The 18,311-nt window shown below is 34.4% G+C and overlaps 1 protein-coding gene across 1 annotated transcript; it reads left to right on the top strand.

Annotated features, from left to right (window-relative positions):
- Positions 1-5,672: 5,672 nt before the first annotated feature.
- On the top strand, positions 5,673-16,862 carry LOC128219049 (trafficking protein particle complex subunit 1-like). Its single transcript, XM_052926859.1, has 4 exons — positions 5,673-5,811; positions 9,336-9,406; positions 11,974-12,112; positions 16,510-16,862. Exons 1-4 carry the CDS (start codon positions 5,713-5,715, stop codon positions 16,645-16,647), a joined length of 447 nt encoding a protein of 148 aa, XP_052782819.1. The 5' UTR covers positions 5,673-5,712; the 3' UTR covers positions 16,648-16,862.
- Positions 16,863-18,311: the final 1,449 nt, after the last annotated feature.

An 18,311-nucleotide genomic window follows, 5' to 3' on the forward strand; every position in this document is an offset into this window, starting at 1 on the left:
TATCTTCATTTACACAAATAGCTCGTAGTGCTTTCACGTATAAACACAATGATTTTTGAAAGGAAAGATAGGCAAATTATGTGTTTCCTTCTTACATGTTTTAACTAAGTATTTTTAAAATGTATGTTCTTGTGATAAGCTTCATTGTGGTCGAGTTTGTTTTACAAAACAGAACAATTTGACATAACAAAGAAATAGTTTGTGCCTATAATAATATTGTAAATATTTTTTTTTTATTAAATCGAATTGTTCTGTTGCCAACATGTTACATATTTGTTTTTGTTAAAGTATGGTTGGAAATGCTAGAGTTTATATTGTTCGTTAAAGTGTGATGGGTAATGTTCTTGTGAACGTTATTTGTTTAAGTGAAATGGGAAATGCTTTTGTACATATCTTTTGTAAAAGAATGAGTTGAAATATATTGTGCATAATGTTTGTTAAAGAATGGTGGGAAATGTAAAGTTCATATTGTTTTGGGAGATGGGAATCGCTCGTGTGCATAACGTTGTTAAAGTGTGATGTTAAATGCTCTTGTACATATGGTCTGTTGAGGTGTGATGTGAACTGCTCTTGTATATATTGGCTGTTGAAGAGTGATGAGATTTGCTCTTGTACATGTTATCTATTGAAGTGTGGTGAGAATTGCTCTTGTACATATTATCGGTGGAAGTGAGATGATAATTGCTGAAGTACATATTAGCTGTTGAAGTGTGATGGGAATCGCTGGTGTGCATATTGTTGTTAAAATATGATGATACATATATTCTGTTACTGTGTGATGGGAAATACTCTTGATCATATTACTTTTAAACGTGTGATTGGAACTGCTCTTGTATATTGAGCAAATTGTTAAGAAGTTTGTTTACAGTGTGATTAACGACATCGCTATCAGATAGTTAATGATGTGATCATACATTTAGATAAAACAAGTACATATGAACCAGTTAGCCCAAAGCTTGTTACAAATACTGCAGTGAATCCATTACACTTCCAGTGGAGTCAAGATTTGAAAATTAGCAACGTTAAAGTTAACAACGTAGTTAATTTTAACCAAGTTTTGAACTATCAGCCCATTGCCTTTTAAATAGTTATGGTAAAAGCTCTAGTGTATTGTATGTGATGGGAAATGTGCATGTGCTTATTGTCTATTCAATTGTGGTGGGATAATAGAGCCTTTGTAGGCGTACTTACACTTTGTTAATTATATGTGTGAGGACAAAACTTGTCGTTTTATTGTGTAAATTTATGCTCATTGATAAGTGGATTGTATAATATTTTCAGAATATATGCGTATAGAGTAGAAATCTATATAGTTTTATGTATATTAAAATTAGTATGTATATTATTATTATTGTAGAAGTAAGTTTTTATTTTTGTAGTGCACAATTTACTTTGTATAGACGTGCTAGCACTTTGTTGTTTATTTTTATATTTAATTATTCATGTAATAATTGCCTGTTGAAATGTTGAATAATGTATTGTTTGTTATTTTAAAATTTAGTTTTAAATATAGTTTTATTCAAGGTTTGTACAGTACTGTACATACTATAAAATATTATTATTCATAACATTTCATATTTTGCAACGCATGCTTTTTATGTCAGGTCATTGTTACTAAAAATAGAAAAATGATTTCCGCCAAATAACTTAGGTAAGAATTGATTAATAGTGATGAAAGTAGATGTGTACGTATCTATGTGAGGAAATAACTTGTTTTTTTTTATTATGTCAGGAATGAAGTTTTCTTAAATTTCTAAACTTTCATTTACAGAAGCTGTTCTTTTGCGGCGTGATATTCATTTTAAAATTATTTTATATATGATGTTGTTGTATTTTCCCGAGTAAACAGTACTTAATATCATTAATTTTATCAGCTGAAGTGTGCATTGTTTTGTCAATTTTTGTTGTTTTTTCCTAAATTTGTGCTTAGAGTTGCATTAGCCTATGGCTCGATTCTCAATAACTTTGTTCAAGTTAACAATGGGCTAAGCATTCAGAACTTTGTTCAGGTTAACGTGATTTACGACATCATTGTTAACTTTTAAACATGACTTATTGGATTATTGAACTGACATATTTAGTTATGAACAAGTACTGCTGAAAAGCTGTTTCAAATCTTGTTAAAAACACAGCAGATCTCAAAGGCATCCGTTAAACTTACAGAGAAGTAACGATTTGGAAGTAAACAACGATAAAATTAACAACGACGTCGTTTTAAGGAGAAATATTTCATGATGCGCTCATATATTTAAATAATATAAGCATAGTAGGAACAGTTGTATCAAGTCTTTTAAGGAATACTGGATATCATATATAGATCCATAAACTTTCCAGAGAAATATATATTTGAAAATTAACAACGTTTTTTTTCTTTAGCGTTAACAAAGTCCTGAACAATCGCCCCATTCCATTATCGATGTATTTAGTAACTCGTTTCATATATTAAACTCATATTTCCCCATAAACCTTATTTATAATACATGTACATCAATTATTATTATTATTATAGTAAATATGAGATTGGATGACAAGTAGATTGTTTTGAGACATGTAATACCTATTAGTCATATAATTAGTTATTTATGCTAAACTTTTATTGCCATTCAACATAGATAAAAGTTTCAGAAAGCGAGTTTTAATACCTTTTTATCAAAACGTAAAAAGAAAATACAAACTCAAAACCATTTGCATCTTGGTTAGCGTCCTTAGAATTGTTTTAAGTTGTACTACTTTGCATATTAAACTATAAAAAAGTAGCCAAATGTTTTATCAGAAATATAAGGTTGATAAAACAATTACTTGTATGTTAGCTTGTAACCCGATGAATGATTTTGCCGAATACGTGTGATTACAAATAAAGCAATAATAACAATGCGTGTACGTTATTTCTGATTTGTAACTCATCTGTCGTTGATTTTTAAGAAATACCAGAAAATGGATGCATGGTAATTTTCCAGCGTGGCAGCTGGCGTCAAATTTAATGTATAAAGCCAATGCCTGTCAACTGTTAAAACGATATTTACATGATATCTTGAAAACATGCGCACACATGTAATAATATATTACAATGGAAACTACAGGTAAAAGGGCATCAAGTTTACATCCTGTATAGAGACAGTATGTAAGCGTGTAACCCGATGAATGATTTTGCCGAATACGAGTGTTTACAAATAAAGCAATAATAAAAATGTGTGTACGTCATTTCTGATTTGTAACTCATCTGTCGTTTATTTTTAAGCAAAACAAGAAAATGGGTCCATGATAATTTTCCCGCGTGGCAGCTGGCGTCAAATTTACTGTAAGCCAATGCCTGTCAATTGTTAAAACTATGTTTACATGATTCCTCGAAAACATAGAGTGCATATAAACTGGTTAACACCTCAAGTGAACACATGTAATACAACTCTGCTTATTATGTCAACAATGATAATACTACAATGGAAACTAAAGGTAAAAGCGCATCAGGTGACACCCTGTATAGAGACAGAAGGTTATTGTCTAAAAGGCACTGAACGGGATTCACAAAACAAACACCACAAACAGACCACACGTGATCTAAACTAGCTGTATCAATAAATGACGGTATGACCACCTAGGAACGGTGAGTGAAATACGAGTTAATTGGTACATAAGTTCACTTGAGGTGTTAACCAGTTTATATGCGCATAACCTCACAAACATGCATGGCCAGGTAATAATAAACATAATTATTTTCGATGAGGTCTACGTTAGATATGGCAAACTAAAACTATGACGGTTCAAAATAATCTTTGCTAAATATTGTTGATATATTTAGCATTATTATACCTCATTTCTGTAGGACATATTGTAAAAGCGCCAAGGTAATATTTTCGACTACATCCCTGCCAAAATACCCATCTGCCGCACTGTTACCTATGACGTCATGACAGTTTTTGTTCGGTATAATAATAATAATAATAATAATAATAATAATAATAATAATAATAATAATAATATAGATATTGACTGCCTTGATGATAACAGTGCATATTGACAACTTTTAAAGAGTAACTGGCTTTGTTAAATCATGTTGATACATTTAGCATGCAGTGTTTAAATGATTCTCTTGCGTGATATAAATTGAGGATTAACAAAATTGATCAAAAGTTTGAAAGTTTTATATTTCTTTTCAAGGCATGCTTATCCATGCAGCCTCTTATGAAATTTAGGCTCTGTAATAACCATCTGCTTGTTCAAAAAGGTCGCTGGCCTGGTATTGAAAGAAATCACCGAAGACGTACTTAATGTAACCAAAATAACTCCAATACCTTTATTCAATTGACTTAATATTTGTTAAGTCGTTCAGGTCTTTCTCACAATGAGATTACATAACTCCATAGTAATTAATAGTCCTTAATACAAATTGTGTCCCCTGATTGGCTTAGGAACTTAGGTTAAAGTTTAAGTGCACAGTGTATCCGGTTACAGTTTTAGAGCAAGAACGCATTTTTACTTATAACTTCTTTACCCGTCATTTATTTGGTTTAATACTTTTTGATGTTGTTAATTATCCAAAGTGAAACATGATTATTAGAATGACTTACGCCGTTGTTTGGGCGGGCCGGTATGAGGGCGGCGTCAAACTCACCTAGATGGTATCGAATAATTTTAGTTACGTTTGACATATTGTGACCAAACTTAGTATATGGGAAGAGTTTACGGAGACTTTTCTTTGGATTTTAGTTTGTCTTTATTATTGCTTTTGACAGGCACATATAATACATCATTATTCAAATTGTATTCATTTCAAAGACAAAGCGGCATATAGTCAAGCGTGCTGACCTACCATAGCTCTTGTTCTTATAACTAGTTTATATGTTAATTAAGTAAGTGTATATTTAAATAGTATATGTTACATTTGAACCCTAAAGCCTTGTGTGTTAGCTTCTAATGGTTCTTAATTCTTATTCTTTTTAATATAACATATCCTATTATAATATGTAATGTCTCTGTTCAAGTGTTTGTGGGTTGACAGAAAATAAAACTTGATCCTTTCTTAACTTTTTCACCTGAGGAAAACGAACCCATGAACATGGGTATTCACTTACGGTCCTCATTTCATAAAAATCAATTATAAAATAAACTTAGCTTTTTAACTGAATCATTGAATATGGGCTAGTTTTGAGAAACCCATGAATGTCTTAAGTCCGTTTTTCAATTGCAATTTACCTCAACTTTTCGAAGAATAAGGAATTAGGATATACTTCTCGCCCCGGGTTCGGAGTTTGCGTCTGCGTCGGTGTCCGGTTAAGGCATTTTGACATACACAAATATTCCTTTTTTCAAATTACTTCATAATAATAATGTGTAACTATCCATCATTTTAAATCACAAGCATTTTGTATTATATACATGTCGATATTTGAGTAAATGGTAATAAAATTCGCTGAAAATGCACAATTTTTATAAATTGTTAACAAAAAATCTTGCGGGCGTACACCTTAGAAACCCCCCTACGAACATTTTAAACTATTTGAATTTCGGTTTTCAAGTGTCAAAAGGCTGTGTCCCTAACGTCAATTCCTGAAGCCGCCCCTGGAAATAGTTCCATTTTTATTGTTAATGAAATATTGTCGCAAATACCACATTATCGAAAGGTCTGTGCGCTCACGTAAACATGTTGCAAAGGGAAATAATCGATGCTTCTGTACGTAACAAGAAGTGTTGTCTGCTACCCTATAACTCCCAAATATGACGATTTACAATTTATACATTTTTGACAGAAATGGAACGTGTTTGCACTACGCTGAATGGAACAGGAAAAAAGAATCAGGAATGCCAAGAGAAGAAGTACTTTTTAGATAATATGTTAGAATAAAAAATATATTTTCATTATCTCGTATTTGTATGGTACCATTGTTCGGAATTTTCTATCCGAATATTATTGGTAATGAAGAATTAACTTTAAATGACTCACACGCTCAATCACCCTACCGAAATTGTAAAAAAAATACAGGCAAGCTGAATGATTTTACGTAAAAAAAATGTTAGTCCATATAAACAGCCGCCTCAGAGTCATATGACGATTTTTGTTTTGCGACATTACGCATCCATATCCCACTTGTTGTTTTCCTAGCCTAGAATGACAGATCCTGGCGAAGCTGTGTTGAAAGATCGATCTGAATTTGTGTTTCATAATGCACCAGTCAATTGTAACCACGGCCCCCCAGGTCTTGGTAATAGCAGGACTTTGACTTTCGGTCCAGCCAACCCCGGCTAAAATCCCCGCTCTGCGGGGACGAACAGATGATAAAATCCCCACCAAATGCCCCAGCACCCCAGGTAAGGCCCCTTCCCCTATATTTAAAGTGAAGAAAGAACCGCCGCAATCACCCGGCACTGCAAGGCCACCTGAAAGGTAGAAACATGACCCATATCCCCGGCTATCCCCGGTATACCAGACAACGTGAAAACTTTTTTCTTCACAGGACATTACAACAGGTAAACACTGAAAGTTTACCTGTCGCACCAAATTTTTACCTGTCGCAATGTTACAAACAGTATTCAGTTACATCGGCCTAAACCTTGATTTTAAGCCTCTTATTTAAATAAGTTTTGTAATTCCCCATTATAACAGGTTTAGATCTTCTTGGTAAGATGTGTCGTAGTATTATAAATTACAAAAAAGAAGCTTAACATCAGGTCAAAAAACTCAATATTTTGGATCTTAAGTCATTATATGTTTTTTCCTTCCTTGCCTCCCAAAAAAACTTATATCCGGTTCGTCTGCCCATGGAGCAGCTAGATCTTACTATTTTAATTCATCTTTAAATTAAAGATTACAGTACGGTTATACAATATAACGAATTGTACTACAAGTCAAACTCAGACACAACATTTATGTGAAAACGAAAGTAGAGTTCTTGTTATTGGCAATATTAAACAGAGCGGAAAGAGTGTCAGCTCGGTATATATATTCCTCATCATATTAAAATTAACATGATTGCCGGGAACCACTTCGCGGAAAAAAAAATACATACGAAATTTTGTAATTTCTGAACATTTCCGTCTATTAAAAAGTATTAGAGTACGAGCTGAAATCGGAACCTTACATGTTTTTTCGGCTTTTACGGAAACATGTGCAAAACGGGGTTTACAAATAGTGATACACGGATTAACATGCTGAATAATCATGATATAATAGTTAAAAATAACTCTGAACATTTATTTAGAAACTGAAAGTAAATTTTCGGAAAATTTAACGGTGCTGACTGTAATTTTTCACCGGACATTGTGACCGACCAAAACAAAAGTTTCGTCGGTCAAAATGGAAATATACCGGACATGTCAGACTGTCCGACGGACATTCGCATTGTCCGGTATACCCCCAGACCTGGGGGGCCGTGATTACAATTGGCTGGTGCATAAAACACTAAAGTGAGAAAGGTATTGGCTAGAAATAATTTATGATACAGTCATCAAAATTATACTTTTGGATGAACAAGCCTGAATTTTTATACTATTGCTTGAACAAATTTTTGAACAAGCCGTGCTATATAAAATTCAGAATTTTAACAAGCCCGGAAGACATTTTACTAGTGCAGGGCTTGCTAGCTTGAGCTAATTTCAACTACTAATTTATGTGTTTTTATTTAACAATGCAGTGTTAAATATTGTGGAGTTACAGTTTAAGAATATATTTTACATTGGTATAAATCAGTCGACTTGTGGCATTTAGGGAACAAAATGAATATCCAGATGTTAAAAAAAGTTCCCTATACGTGCATTATTGTGGCTAAAAAATGTGTGTCAGATAAAGTCAGCCAAAAATAAAATTGTCCAATTTGCTGTTACAGGTCATTGATAATAAAATAATATATTTCAATAAACTCTTGAAGTCTTGTTTAAATGGTTGTTTAAATGTAAATGAGTTTTGGACTCAAAATCTGATTCTGTCATTCATGTTTTAGAATCAAGCATTTTGAAGCAGTGATCTTTTTGAGGCTATTTTTAAGGCCAAATATTGGTTTGTGCGTCAAAAAGCGTGCATTTTTCGCAAAATATTTTTAAAAAAATGTTAATTCATTCCCATTCTACCAGAATTTGTTTTTACCTAGAATTTCTAAAGTCCACTTCGGGTAACTACTAGAAAGCTGATATTTGTTTACAATCGTTTTTGTTGGGATAATTTAGAAGGACTCACTGTTCTTGCTTTCTTACAATTCCAGTTATAATTTCAGTTTACTTTTGGCTTTTTGATATGTAAAATACAAATTTTACATGAAAATTAGTGTCGTTAAATCTTCAGTAAGCTACAGCAGTTTCAAAGTGTCAAAGGATTTTTTTTATATATATTAAGTATCTCAATGTTATGTACTCAAAACATTTAGTTCAATATTCCTAAATCAGATTTTGGGTGCAAAACTGATTTTCGAATACATAGACACACGAGTGACAACCATTCTAAACAACTTGTAATTTTTTTTCAATCAAAAATGTTCTTCTCTTTATTCAAATTTATCATAAGTGCTATAAACAGATAAAAAAAAGTTGTACAACAAGTGACTTTTGTGAAAAGGAAACATCATGAAGCTTTGTAGTAGTGTTCAGCATGTCTGCTCTATTATTTTAAGATAATGTGTAAGTCCTTTAAACTAAAGTTCATGGTTAGAGACAGTGCAACACTGGGGCAGGTCCAGGTTTTGATGTGAGAGAGCTCACCCTAGGGGCACACCTGGAGGGCTGGGCGTGCATTCCCTCGTTATGAACTCCCCAAATAGGCTGTAAACATACATGTATGAAGGGGGTTTGGGATCCGCTCTGAAGAAAGCAATGCCTAATTTAAGTCCAACATGATGCATTTTGATGTAAATTAATTTCTCTTCCATATTGACATAAAATGGGGGAATGTGCGCCATGTGAATGTCTGAAGTGCAAATTGCTTAGTACCAAATAGTGGGCACTACTTTCTATGTTACTGATCACGTACTACAAACTCTCATCCGAAGCCATATCACTTTTAAATAGACATAGTAGCAAATAGGCCACGGTTATAAATCCATTGGCTAGGGCACAATTATCTCATAATACTCATGAACTTGTATAAAATATATTTCAAACTGAATGGCCATCTTCTGTACGATGATTTTGGTTACACTGGGTCTTGGGACACACAAAAAACCAAACCCTAGGAACTTCACAGATGCATGCATCATTATTTTTTTTAAATGTTTGTCAAATTGATTTTGCGAGTGTGTTTCGTCATTTTGCTCATTTAGTAAGCTCTAAAAATGCAAGTGCATAATATGGCTTAATTCTAACCCTACATTACTGAGATTACATGTGGTGTCATATTTTTTTCTATCTTATTGCAGGAATACAAGCTGATGTATGGTATGCTGTTTTCCATCAAGTCATTCGTGAGCAGAATAAGTCCCACTGATGTGTATCCTTTTCATATGGTAGACGGGCTGGTAGTGGGGGTGTCCTTTCATATGGTAGACGGGCTGGTAGTGGGGGTGATTGTTATACACTTAATAAATTGTTAAACATGACATTATTATCATGTAAAGAATCAAACTAAAATGAATGAAAATCTATAAACCAATACCGTTTTTAAATTACACAAGGTTTCCCTTTAATTTTCAGCTGGGTGTCCTTGGACCCTCATGATTGATAAATAAGAGGTCTATCGTAAATTAATGATGTTCATAAGTGTTTTTCATGTGTTTTTTCGGTGTGGGTGGGGATGCACAGTTAGTTGGAAGTGGGGTCTCCACCCATATAGTTTTGTTTGAGAATAAGTTATTTTGCACTGTAAGGCCAAATAAAAAAAATGTCTTGTTTCTGGTCACCCGACCGACCCTACTTTTTACCCCCCGACCGTTTTTTTTTTATCGCGTAAAGACTGTTTTTTATAATTAGCGTAAAGTGAGCCGGGATTCCCGGTCCCGGCGCCGAAGAGTAAACCGCGCTATCCGACAGTAATATTATATTCGTGACGTGTTTTTTATACGGCCGTGTCGAAGATGGCTGGCCCTGCGCAGACGACGTCTGTTACGCATTTGATAGCCATAAAAATAGACAAATGTTCGCACTTCGACGGTTGTAGTGTCATTAAAGTTGCCCATTCGCAAACAACAATAAAAAAGTCTTTTCATCGATTTACATGGCGAGCGAGAAAATGTCCGACTTGAAGCTAAATGTTCGGTAAGTTGTATGGTTGTTTAGATATCGTAAAAGGGCCATCGTAAAACAAATAATGCCTCGACCGAGAATGACAGTTTTGGCACCGACATTTTCGTAATTCAAAAGACTATCTATACACATATATATACAAGGTTTATTTGATTCGGACGAATTAAGGCAAAATAATGCCGACGAAGCGTGAATCATTATGCTGAGTGAATGGATTTAAATACTTCGTCTCTCTCAAATACCGAACGTCATATTAAAACGTTTCATTTTTGGACCTTCGTTTTTAATGTTTTAAAGGATTAAAATTAATTTTCTGTATGAAGAACCATTGACATTACACTTAGTTAGGTGCCCGATACTATAATTAAAGCAGATAGAAGAATGAAGGGGCGATCTCTTATCTGGGTTATTTGATCAGTTTGCTTTTAATAAATAAAGTAGGAACTGTGGTCATTTAGATAAAAAGAGCTCCAGATATAAAACATATTTTGTGTTTTCATGATAAATATTTTCTTTGTGTATCCATCAAATCCTATCTTGTAACACCCAGCTTTTTGAGGCAATACTAGTCCTGCTCACATAGAAGATGGGGTTTGTTGGATAAATATAAAAGAGATTTATGTGAAGCTCTGCATATATTTATTTTTTTACAGACCGATGTACGGCCAGATTCTGAATTATTCGAGATTGATCCAGAACTAACAATTGGTGACCTAAAGGGGTTCTATCCTGTCAAATCACTGAAACTGCAATGTGTAACTGCAACACCAGATGAAACGAGCAGTACCATAGTTTTATGCATTGCATAAATCACTGAATCTAATAAAATGATATTTTGTCTCTGTGATGTTTAAATACCCAGTATTACGGTTTCTTCCATCCATGTTTATATTTGTTTTCTGACAAAGAATGACAATTGTTTCTTGAGATTATTTCAAATTCTAGTCTTGGACTTGTTGCTTCTTGTCATGTAATAGTGCTGTTGTTGTTCTGTTAAACTAATAAATACATAAATATGGTTATAAACTTGTGTCCAGTTTCCTTTAAGCCATATTTGATGATGTTGTATTGGCAGACAATATTTCATCATTTTTCAAACGCTATACTATTTCATTCCAAAGGTTTGAATAAAAAAAAAAAAAAAAAAAAAAAAAAACCTACCTACCGACCCTGTTTTTTTTTGAGGCATGTGACCAGAAACAAGACATTTTTTTTATTTGGCCTAAGGCCATTATGGAAGCTCAAATTGGGAATTCTGCAGCCAATTGTTGTATAAAACCGGTTAATTCTTTGGTTTGGTTAAAAGTGACGAAATGTTTATTGATTGGTCAATATTATATCCAACAATGGCTGTTGACCAATTAATTTGCTTGCATGTGCAAACTAACCAAAAGATAACCTGCAGATAAGTTATCCATTTTTACACCATTGGCCCCTGGTGTGTACACTTTTTGTTTGAAATTGGGGGAAAGACTCAAATATTACTGCACCAGTAGATTTAAGGTATCATGTGAAGGTGTATACTGATTGATTAATGCCAAATGCTTAAAAACCTTTTGTGAGACAAGTCTCATTTTTGGTCAAACACGATTAAATTCTTTTACAAAGATTCATTGGAAAGGTTTCCATTCAATCAATTCAATTCGGGAAAGATATATCCTTCTAACGTAGAGAAAATAGCCAAATAGGCTAGCAGCTTTAAAAAGCCCAGCATTTATTTACGACCTCTTCCCATTTTAATGTATTTCCCTGATACATTCATGTTTTTAATATGAGTAAATCAATGGCCATGGAATTTCCTTAACCATTGCAAAGCAAAGATGGGTTCTTAAACTTTAAGACAAGCAAGTACAAACTGCATTTTTATGAGACAGCCAGTGGGTTGAAGATTGTGCTGAACACAGACTTGAAGGTTGACAGTGTCAAGGACATTCTCCATGAAATCTACAAAAATGTGAGTGTTTATAATTTGTATCATATAAAAGGACAAGAAAACATATTCTTTAGCTTCTTAATCCTTTTTTTTAATCTCTGCTTGTGATTTTTACTTCATATTTTCTTGAAAATTTTATTGATGAATGGTAATGCAATACAATGCAATAATTAAAGATATTAAACCAAAACATAAGTTTCATATTAGTTTTCATATTTTCTTGAACAAAAACTAGTAACGTTCACCAGGAATATATGAAGATAATTGTCTCAACTATTATACCCTTACCTAATACATCCGCCTTAAACTGAAGATTTTTTTTTAGAATTGAAATGATTTATAACGAAGTGGGGAGTAAACATTAATAATTTTTAGCTCTACTGGCCAAAGGCCAGAAGAGCTTATGCGATGGTTATGTGTACGTAGTATGTGCATCCATGCGTTCGTGCGTCCGTGCGTCTGTAAACAATTGCTTGTGAACACGATACAGTCTTCAGTTTTGATTGTATCTCGATGTACCCCTTGCATGCCTAGATTATGGCCCTTGATAGTATAAAAAAATGTTATTGTGTAAACAATTGGTTGTGAACATGATACAGTCTTCAGTTTTGATTGTATCTCAATGAAACTTGTACAGTATCTAGATATCCATTAAGAGCTCGGTTCCTTTCGAAAACCAGCCAGATCTGACCATGAATGCCTAGATTATGGGCCATGAAAGTTTTAAAGAAATGCTTTCTATTTTTAGCCAGGTCTGCATGAGCGAATTCTATTTTAGCCAAGTTTACATGTACATGTAAAATCAAGTATAGAGTTAAGGGAGACAATTTGCAAATCTAGGATTTTGAGAGACAATTTGAATTTTTGCTTCTGCAGTTGATTTTGTGAATTACTCTGCCTTGTTCTTGTTGAAAGCCCAAATGCCATTTTTTAGATTTAAGTTCTGTAGTTTGTGCATTCATCTTAACAAAATTGGTTGTGAATGTTTAAGTTATGCACCTGGTGTCATTACTGGCCACACCCAGGGTTCACAGGTTTGGTAAACATAAATCTGGAAAGGTTTGAAAATCTTTTTGTGTGTTCGTGCATCCATCTCAGCACAATTGATTGTGAATGTTTGTTCAAATTGATCGAATGTTGTCCTAGGATGCCCTCGACTTTGACCTTTTGACCAACTTTTTTAAACTTTTAAAACTACAGAATTTTTTACTATGAGTACAGTTTTGAAAGCATTTTTTTTTTTGTCAGATTACTTTTACTTGGCACATATTAAAATAGTTCATGCAACTAATCTGCTTACAATACTTTCTGGGCTCAGATGTTGAACGTGCTACGTTTTCAGGTAACCCAAACACAAAACATAAACTATATATGTCTGTTGCCTTTTACCCATACATACATGCTCTGGATTGATATGACCACAAAAGCCATGCCAGTAGAGCATAGGCCCTGTTGGGCCTCTTGTTATCAACATTTTATCCAACATGTTTTTGTAATAATAATGTAATGCATTTCTTTTTGTTTGTCCATTTAGGATTATCAACAAATTTTTTATGGTATTTTGTTAACAAATAATGAGCTTTCTTTGCCCAGAAACTTGAATGTTTACATTTAATGGCCGGTGTTTCTTATATTCCACATTATTAGAACCCTTAGATTTCACTTTTTGAAGTTTTTTTAACTGTCACTCACGCTCCATACTTAGCGTGACAATTAGGTGATGAAAAATGTAGGTATCCGAGGAAGACATTCCTGTTATTTTGTACTAAATGTTGAGATGTTAGTTGATGTTCATGTTGTGGATTAGAGCCCCCTTCAGTGTTGGCGAATAAGTGCCCTATGTTGAAATGAAATAGTATGCCTCGCAGTTAATAACCACTTTATCCCATTCAATAACTTTCTTAAGCATTATATTTATTTTGTCACCTTAATGCAAGAACTCAATGTCTGCTTCTTTTATACATGCAGTTATTAAGTTCTTGCTTAAAGGTTACATATTATACAGGTCAATTTGGATGGCTGATATTTGTCTAATGGCTATTATGTTAATATGTATATTATGCAATATGCATACTGAACTAAATATCCATTAAATTAATAATTAACAAGTGCTTCCATAATTAAAAGGTTAAAAAATTTGATTTTAACAACCATAGCATCCACTAATTAGATATATAATTAAGTAAGTCAGAATACATGGTATGAGTACGATCCACTGACACAATAATATACAAAACCATTTTGATATATATAATGATAATGCCAGTAGTTTTTAGCTCGACTATTCGAAGAAAAGGTGTGCTATACTACTTGCCCCAGCGTCGGCGTCGTCGGCGTCCTGTTAAAGTTTTAGGGCAAGTTGGGATTTTCACTTATAAGTCCAATACCCTACATTCAATTGACTTAATACTTCACACAGTTGTTCAGGGCCATCACATGATGAGGTTAGATAACTCCATATTATTCTTTACACAGATTATGGCCCCTGATTGACTATGGAACTTAGGTTAAAGTTTTAGGGCAAGTTGGAATATTTACTAATAGCTTCTATATCCTTTGTTCAATTGACTTAATACTTCACACAGTTGTTCAGGACCATCACACAATGAGGTTAAATAACTCCATATTATCCTAAATACAAGTTATGGCCCCTAATTGACTTAGGTTAAAGTTTTAGGGCAGGTTAAAGTTTTAGGGCAAGTTGTGATTTTTACTTAAAACTCCAATACCATTCATTCAATTGACTTAATACTTCATACAGTTGTTCAGAGCCATCACATAATGAGGTTAGATAACTCCATATTATCTTTTATACAAATTATGGCCCCTGATTGACTATAGAACTTAGGTTAAAGTTTTAGGGCTGGTTGGGATATTGTTTAATAACTTCTATACCCTTCATTCAATTGACTTAGTACTTCACACAATTGTTCTGGACCATCACCCAATGAGGTTACATAACTCCATACCCTTAATACAAGTTATGACCCCTGATTGACTTAGGTTAAAGTTTGAGGCAAGTAAAAGTTAAGGGCAAGTTGGGATTTTAATAAAAAAAACTTCTATACCGTTCATTAAATGCACTTAATAAAATTCAAAATTATTGACGACCATCTTACAACAAGAAACATAACTCCGTTTTAAGCCTAAATACAAATTATGGCCCTTGATTATTTTTATTGTTTTTTTTGTTGTTGTTTTTTTCCTTTGAAAGGCATATTTGTATATTTTTAACCACATTTTCATTATGGGAAATCAAGTTATTTGAATGACTTGCGTCATTGTTTGGGCGGGCTGGTGGGAGGACAGCATCAAATTCACCTTATGTATCGAATAATTTTAGTTAGGTTTTACATAAAGAGACCAAACTTGGTTATGTATTCTTAGTCAAAGCGGCATAGTCGAGCGCGCTGTCTTACGACGGCTCTTGTTAGCTTGACTATTCGAAGAATAAGGAGGCTTTACCATTCGGCCTGGCAGGCATCTGGTTAAAGTTTTAGGGCAAGTTGCCATTTTCCTATTGATTTTAGGGGTCATCTGGTCAAAGGTCAAGGCCACAGTGACCTTTAATGGTAAAAGGTTATCTGAGTGATAACTTGACAATGCCTGCACCCATGGCACTTGACTTGGAGGTTGGGCCTGACCAGTAGATGGCCCCTTTTGATTTTAGGGGTCATTGGGCCAAAGGTCAAGGTCACATTGACCTTGAATGATAAAAGGTTGTCCTAGTGATAACTCAAAAATGCCTGCACCCATGGCCCTCAAACTTGACTTGGAGGTTGGGCCTGACCAGTAGATGACCCCTATTGATTTTAGGGGTCAAAGGTCAAGGTCACAGTGATCTTGAAAGAAAACTCGACAATTCCTTGACCTTGTGTCATCAAACTTGGCATGTAGGTTTGGCCTGACCAGCAGATGACCCCTCTTGACTTTGGGAGGTCAAGGTCACAGTAACCTTTATAACAAATCTCCTTCCAGTGGTGTCTCAACAATGCCTAAACCTATGATCATCAAACTTGACATGGAAGTCTGGCCTGACCAGGGGATGACCCTTATTGATTTTAGGAGTCATTGGGTCAAAGGTCAAGTTTACAGTGACCTTGAATGCGAAAATGTTTCCAGTGATAACTCGACAATGCCTGCACCCATGGCCCTCAAACCTGACTTGGAGTTGTGTCTGACCTGTAGATGACCCCTTATGATTTAAGGGGTCATCGGGTCAAAGGTCAAGGTCACAGTGACCTTGAACGAAAAAAGCTTGTCTGTGTGATAAATTGTCAATGCGTACACCCATGGCCCTCAAACTCGACATTTAGATTTTTGGTGACCAGATGATGACTCTTAAGGAATTTGATGTCATAATGTTTGACAAACATCTCTTGTTATGTTTTTGTATCGCTTGGTATTGTTATTTTCAGATCTATGTGGAATATGTAGTGAAGAATCCAGTATGTGAGCTGAGCCAACCTATTGAGACAGAACTGTTTAAACAAAAGCTGGACGAGTACATTCGAGGTCTTTCAATATTTGCCACCAAGGTTTCACAAGTAGACTAAGTTTGAGTGTATGGTGAACAGTTAGCGAATGAATATCATTATGATCAGGTTTTGTTAGTTGTGTTTAATTCGTGTGTATATTTTGTTTCATTTTTGTACTGGTATGTGGATTCATACTCGTATCTGTAAACATTTGTAAGTGCAATATGTTGACCTTGATGATTGTTTGTATATATGTGATGAGAATTTTCAAATTAAACCAATATGTACACACATATCTTTATTTTACTAAATAAACCTAAATGGAAACCTGGGCATGTAGATTAGGGAATGTCTGCTTCATGTCAGCAACAGTTCGAGCTCAGTCTTTACTTTGTCATGCATAGAGAGAATAAAAAACACTAAACACAAAATGGTTTCCATGACAAGTGATGGTGTCTCAAGACCCAGAGCCCCGCTTCTATAAAGATCAAAAGGCTCGTCCCTGTAGTTTCTATTGTATTATTAAGAGCGTAACCCCGCCATTGGCGTTAACTGCGTTTCACTAATACTATGGTTAACAACATCGCATAGATTATGCCCGTACCTTTACGGGTTTCTCCGAGCACTCATAAACGACATTAGGTTTAAGTTAAGGGCCCAACTTAAACCGTACATAAAATGTCGAGGGCACAGTGAAAGGTCACTGGTGAAAATGCCATGTGGTCGATGTTCGGGCTTTATCTTTGCAAAGCATAGTAGAATTTAAATTAACTTGGCTAAAATGTTTCCATGACAGGACGGTGGGCCTGGTACAAGACCGAGGTACATGACAGATCGAGGTCACAATTAAAGGTCATTGGCCGAAATGCCTTGAACTTTGTGGTCGAGCAGTAACATTGATAAGAAAAGACTGATTTAAAATACCTTGCCACAAGGGTTTTCGATGACAATACGGAGTGTCGCTTTCAGTACAAGAAGACACAAGCCTTTACGTCAAAGCTCAAGGCCGTTTATAGTTCATTGATCAACAGGCCTTCTATTTTGGCTCGGCCTGGCTAGTTATGCATATGGGGATTGCAAATTAACGTTGCACAAATCATAAGACAATGTGTCCTGTGCAAAACCCATGTGTGCAGGTTTAATGTCAAGGTTGCACTAGAGGGTCATTAGTTGTAACCTGGACATGCATAAGAAGGTTTGAAATAATTTGGCACAAATTTTAACCATGCCTACAAAATCTGTCGCCAGATTCAAATGTCAAGGTCAAATGTCATGACTACACTCTTTTTAGTGGGTTAAACGTCACATATAAAGTTCTTCACCCAAAATTTCCTGTATAATTTCTTGTCTTTTATAAAAATTGTTTCTTGGTTATTTTTTTTAAGGATTTCAAAATAACTTGGCACACATTGTCACAATTGCAAAACTGTGTGATATCAGCATCACTCTGTACGTAAAAGGTCAAGGTCACACTCATAGTTTTTTGGTGTAACAATGGGTGCTTTCTATTAATTAAAGAGAAGCATATAACCCTTTTAGAGATTTCCTTCTCCGTACATGAATGTATTTCTATCCATCACTTATTTAAATTGCCCAAACCGACTGCCCGTCAAACAGTCCGTTAGATTCCAGACAAATAACTAAAATATGAATTAAGTCAGCGTCGTTAGATTATATAAAAATATAAGTATATGGCCTGTTTATTATGAGGTTTAAACGATTAAGGTCATGTTCACAGTAAA

This window comes from Mya arenaria, chromosome 15 (genome assembly GCF_026914265.1).
Source record: "Mya arenaria isolate MELC-2E11 chromosome 15, ASM2691426v1".
Lineage (NCBI taxonomy): Eukaryota > Metazoa > Mollusca > Bivalvia > Myida > Myidae > Mya > Mya arenaria.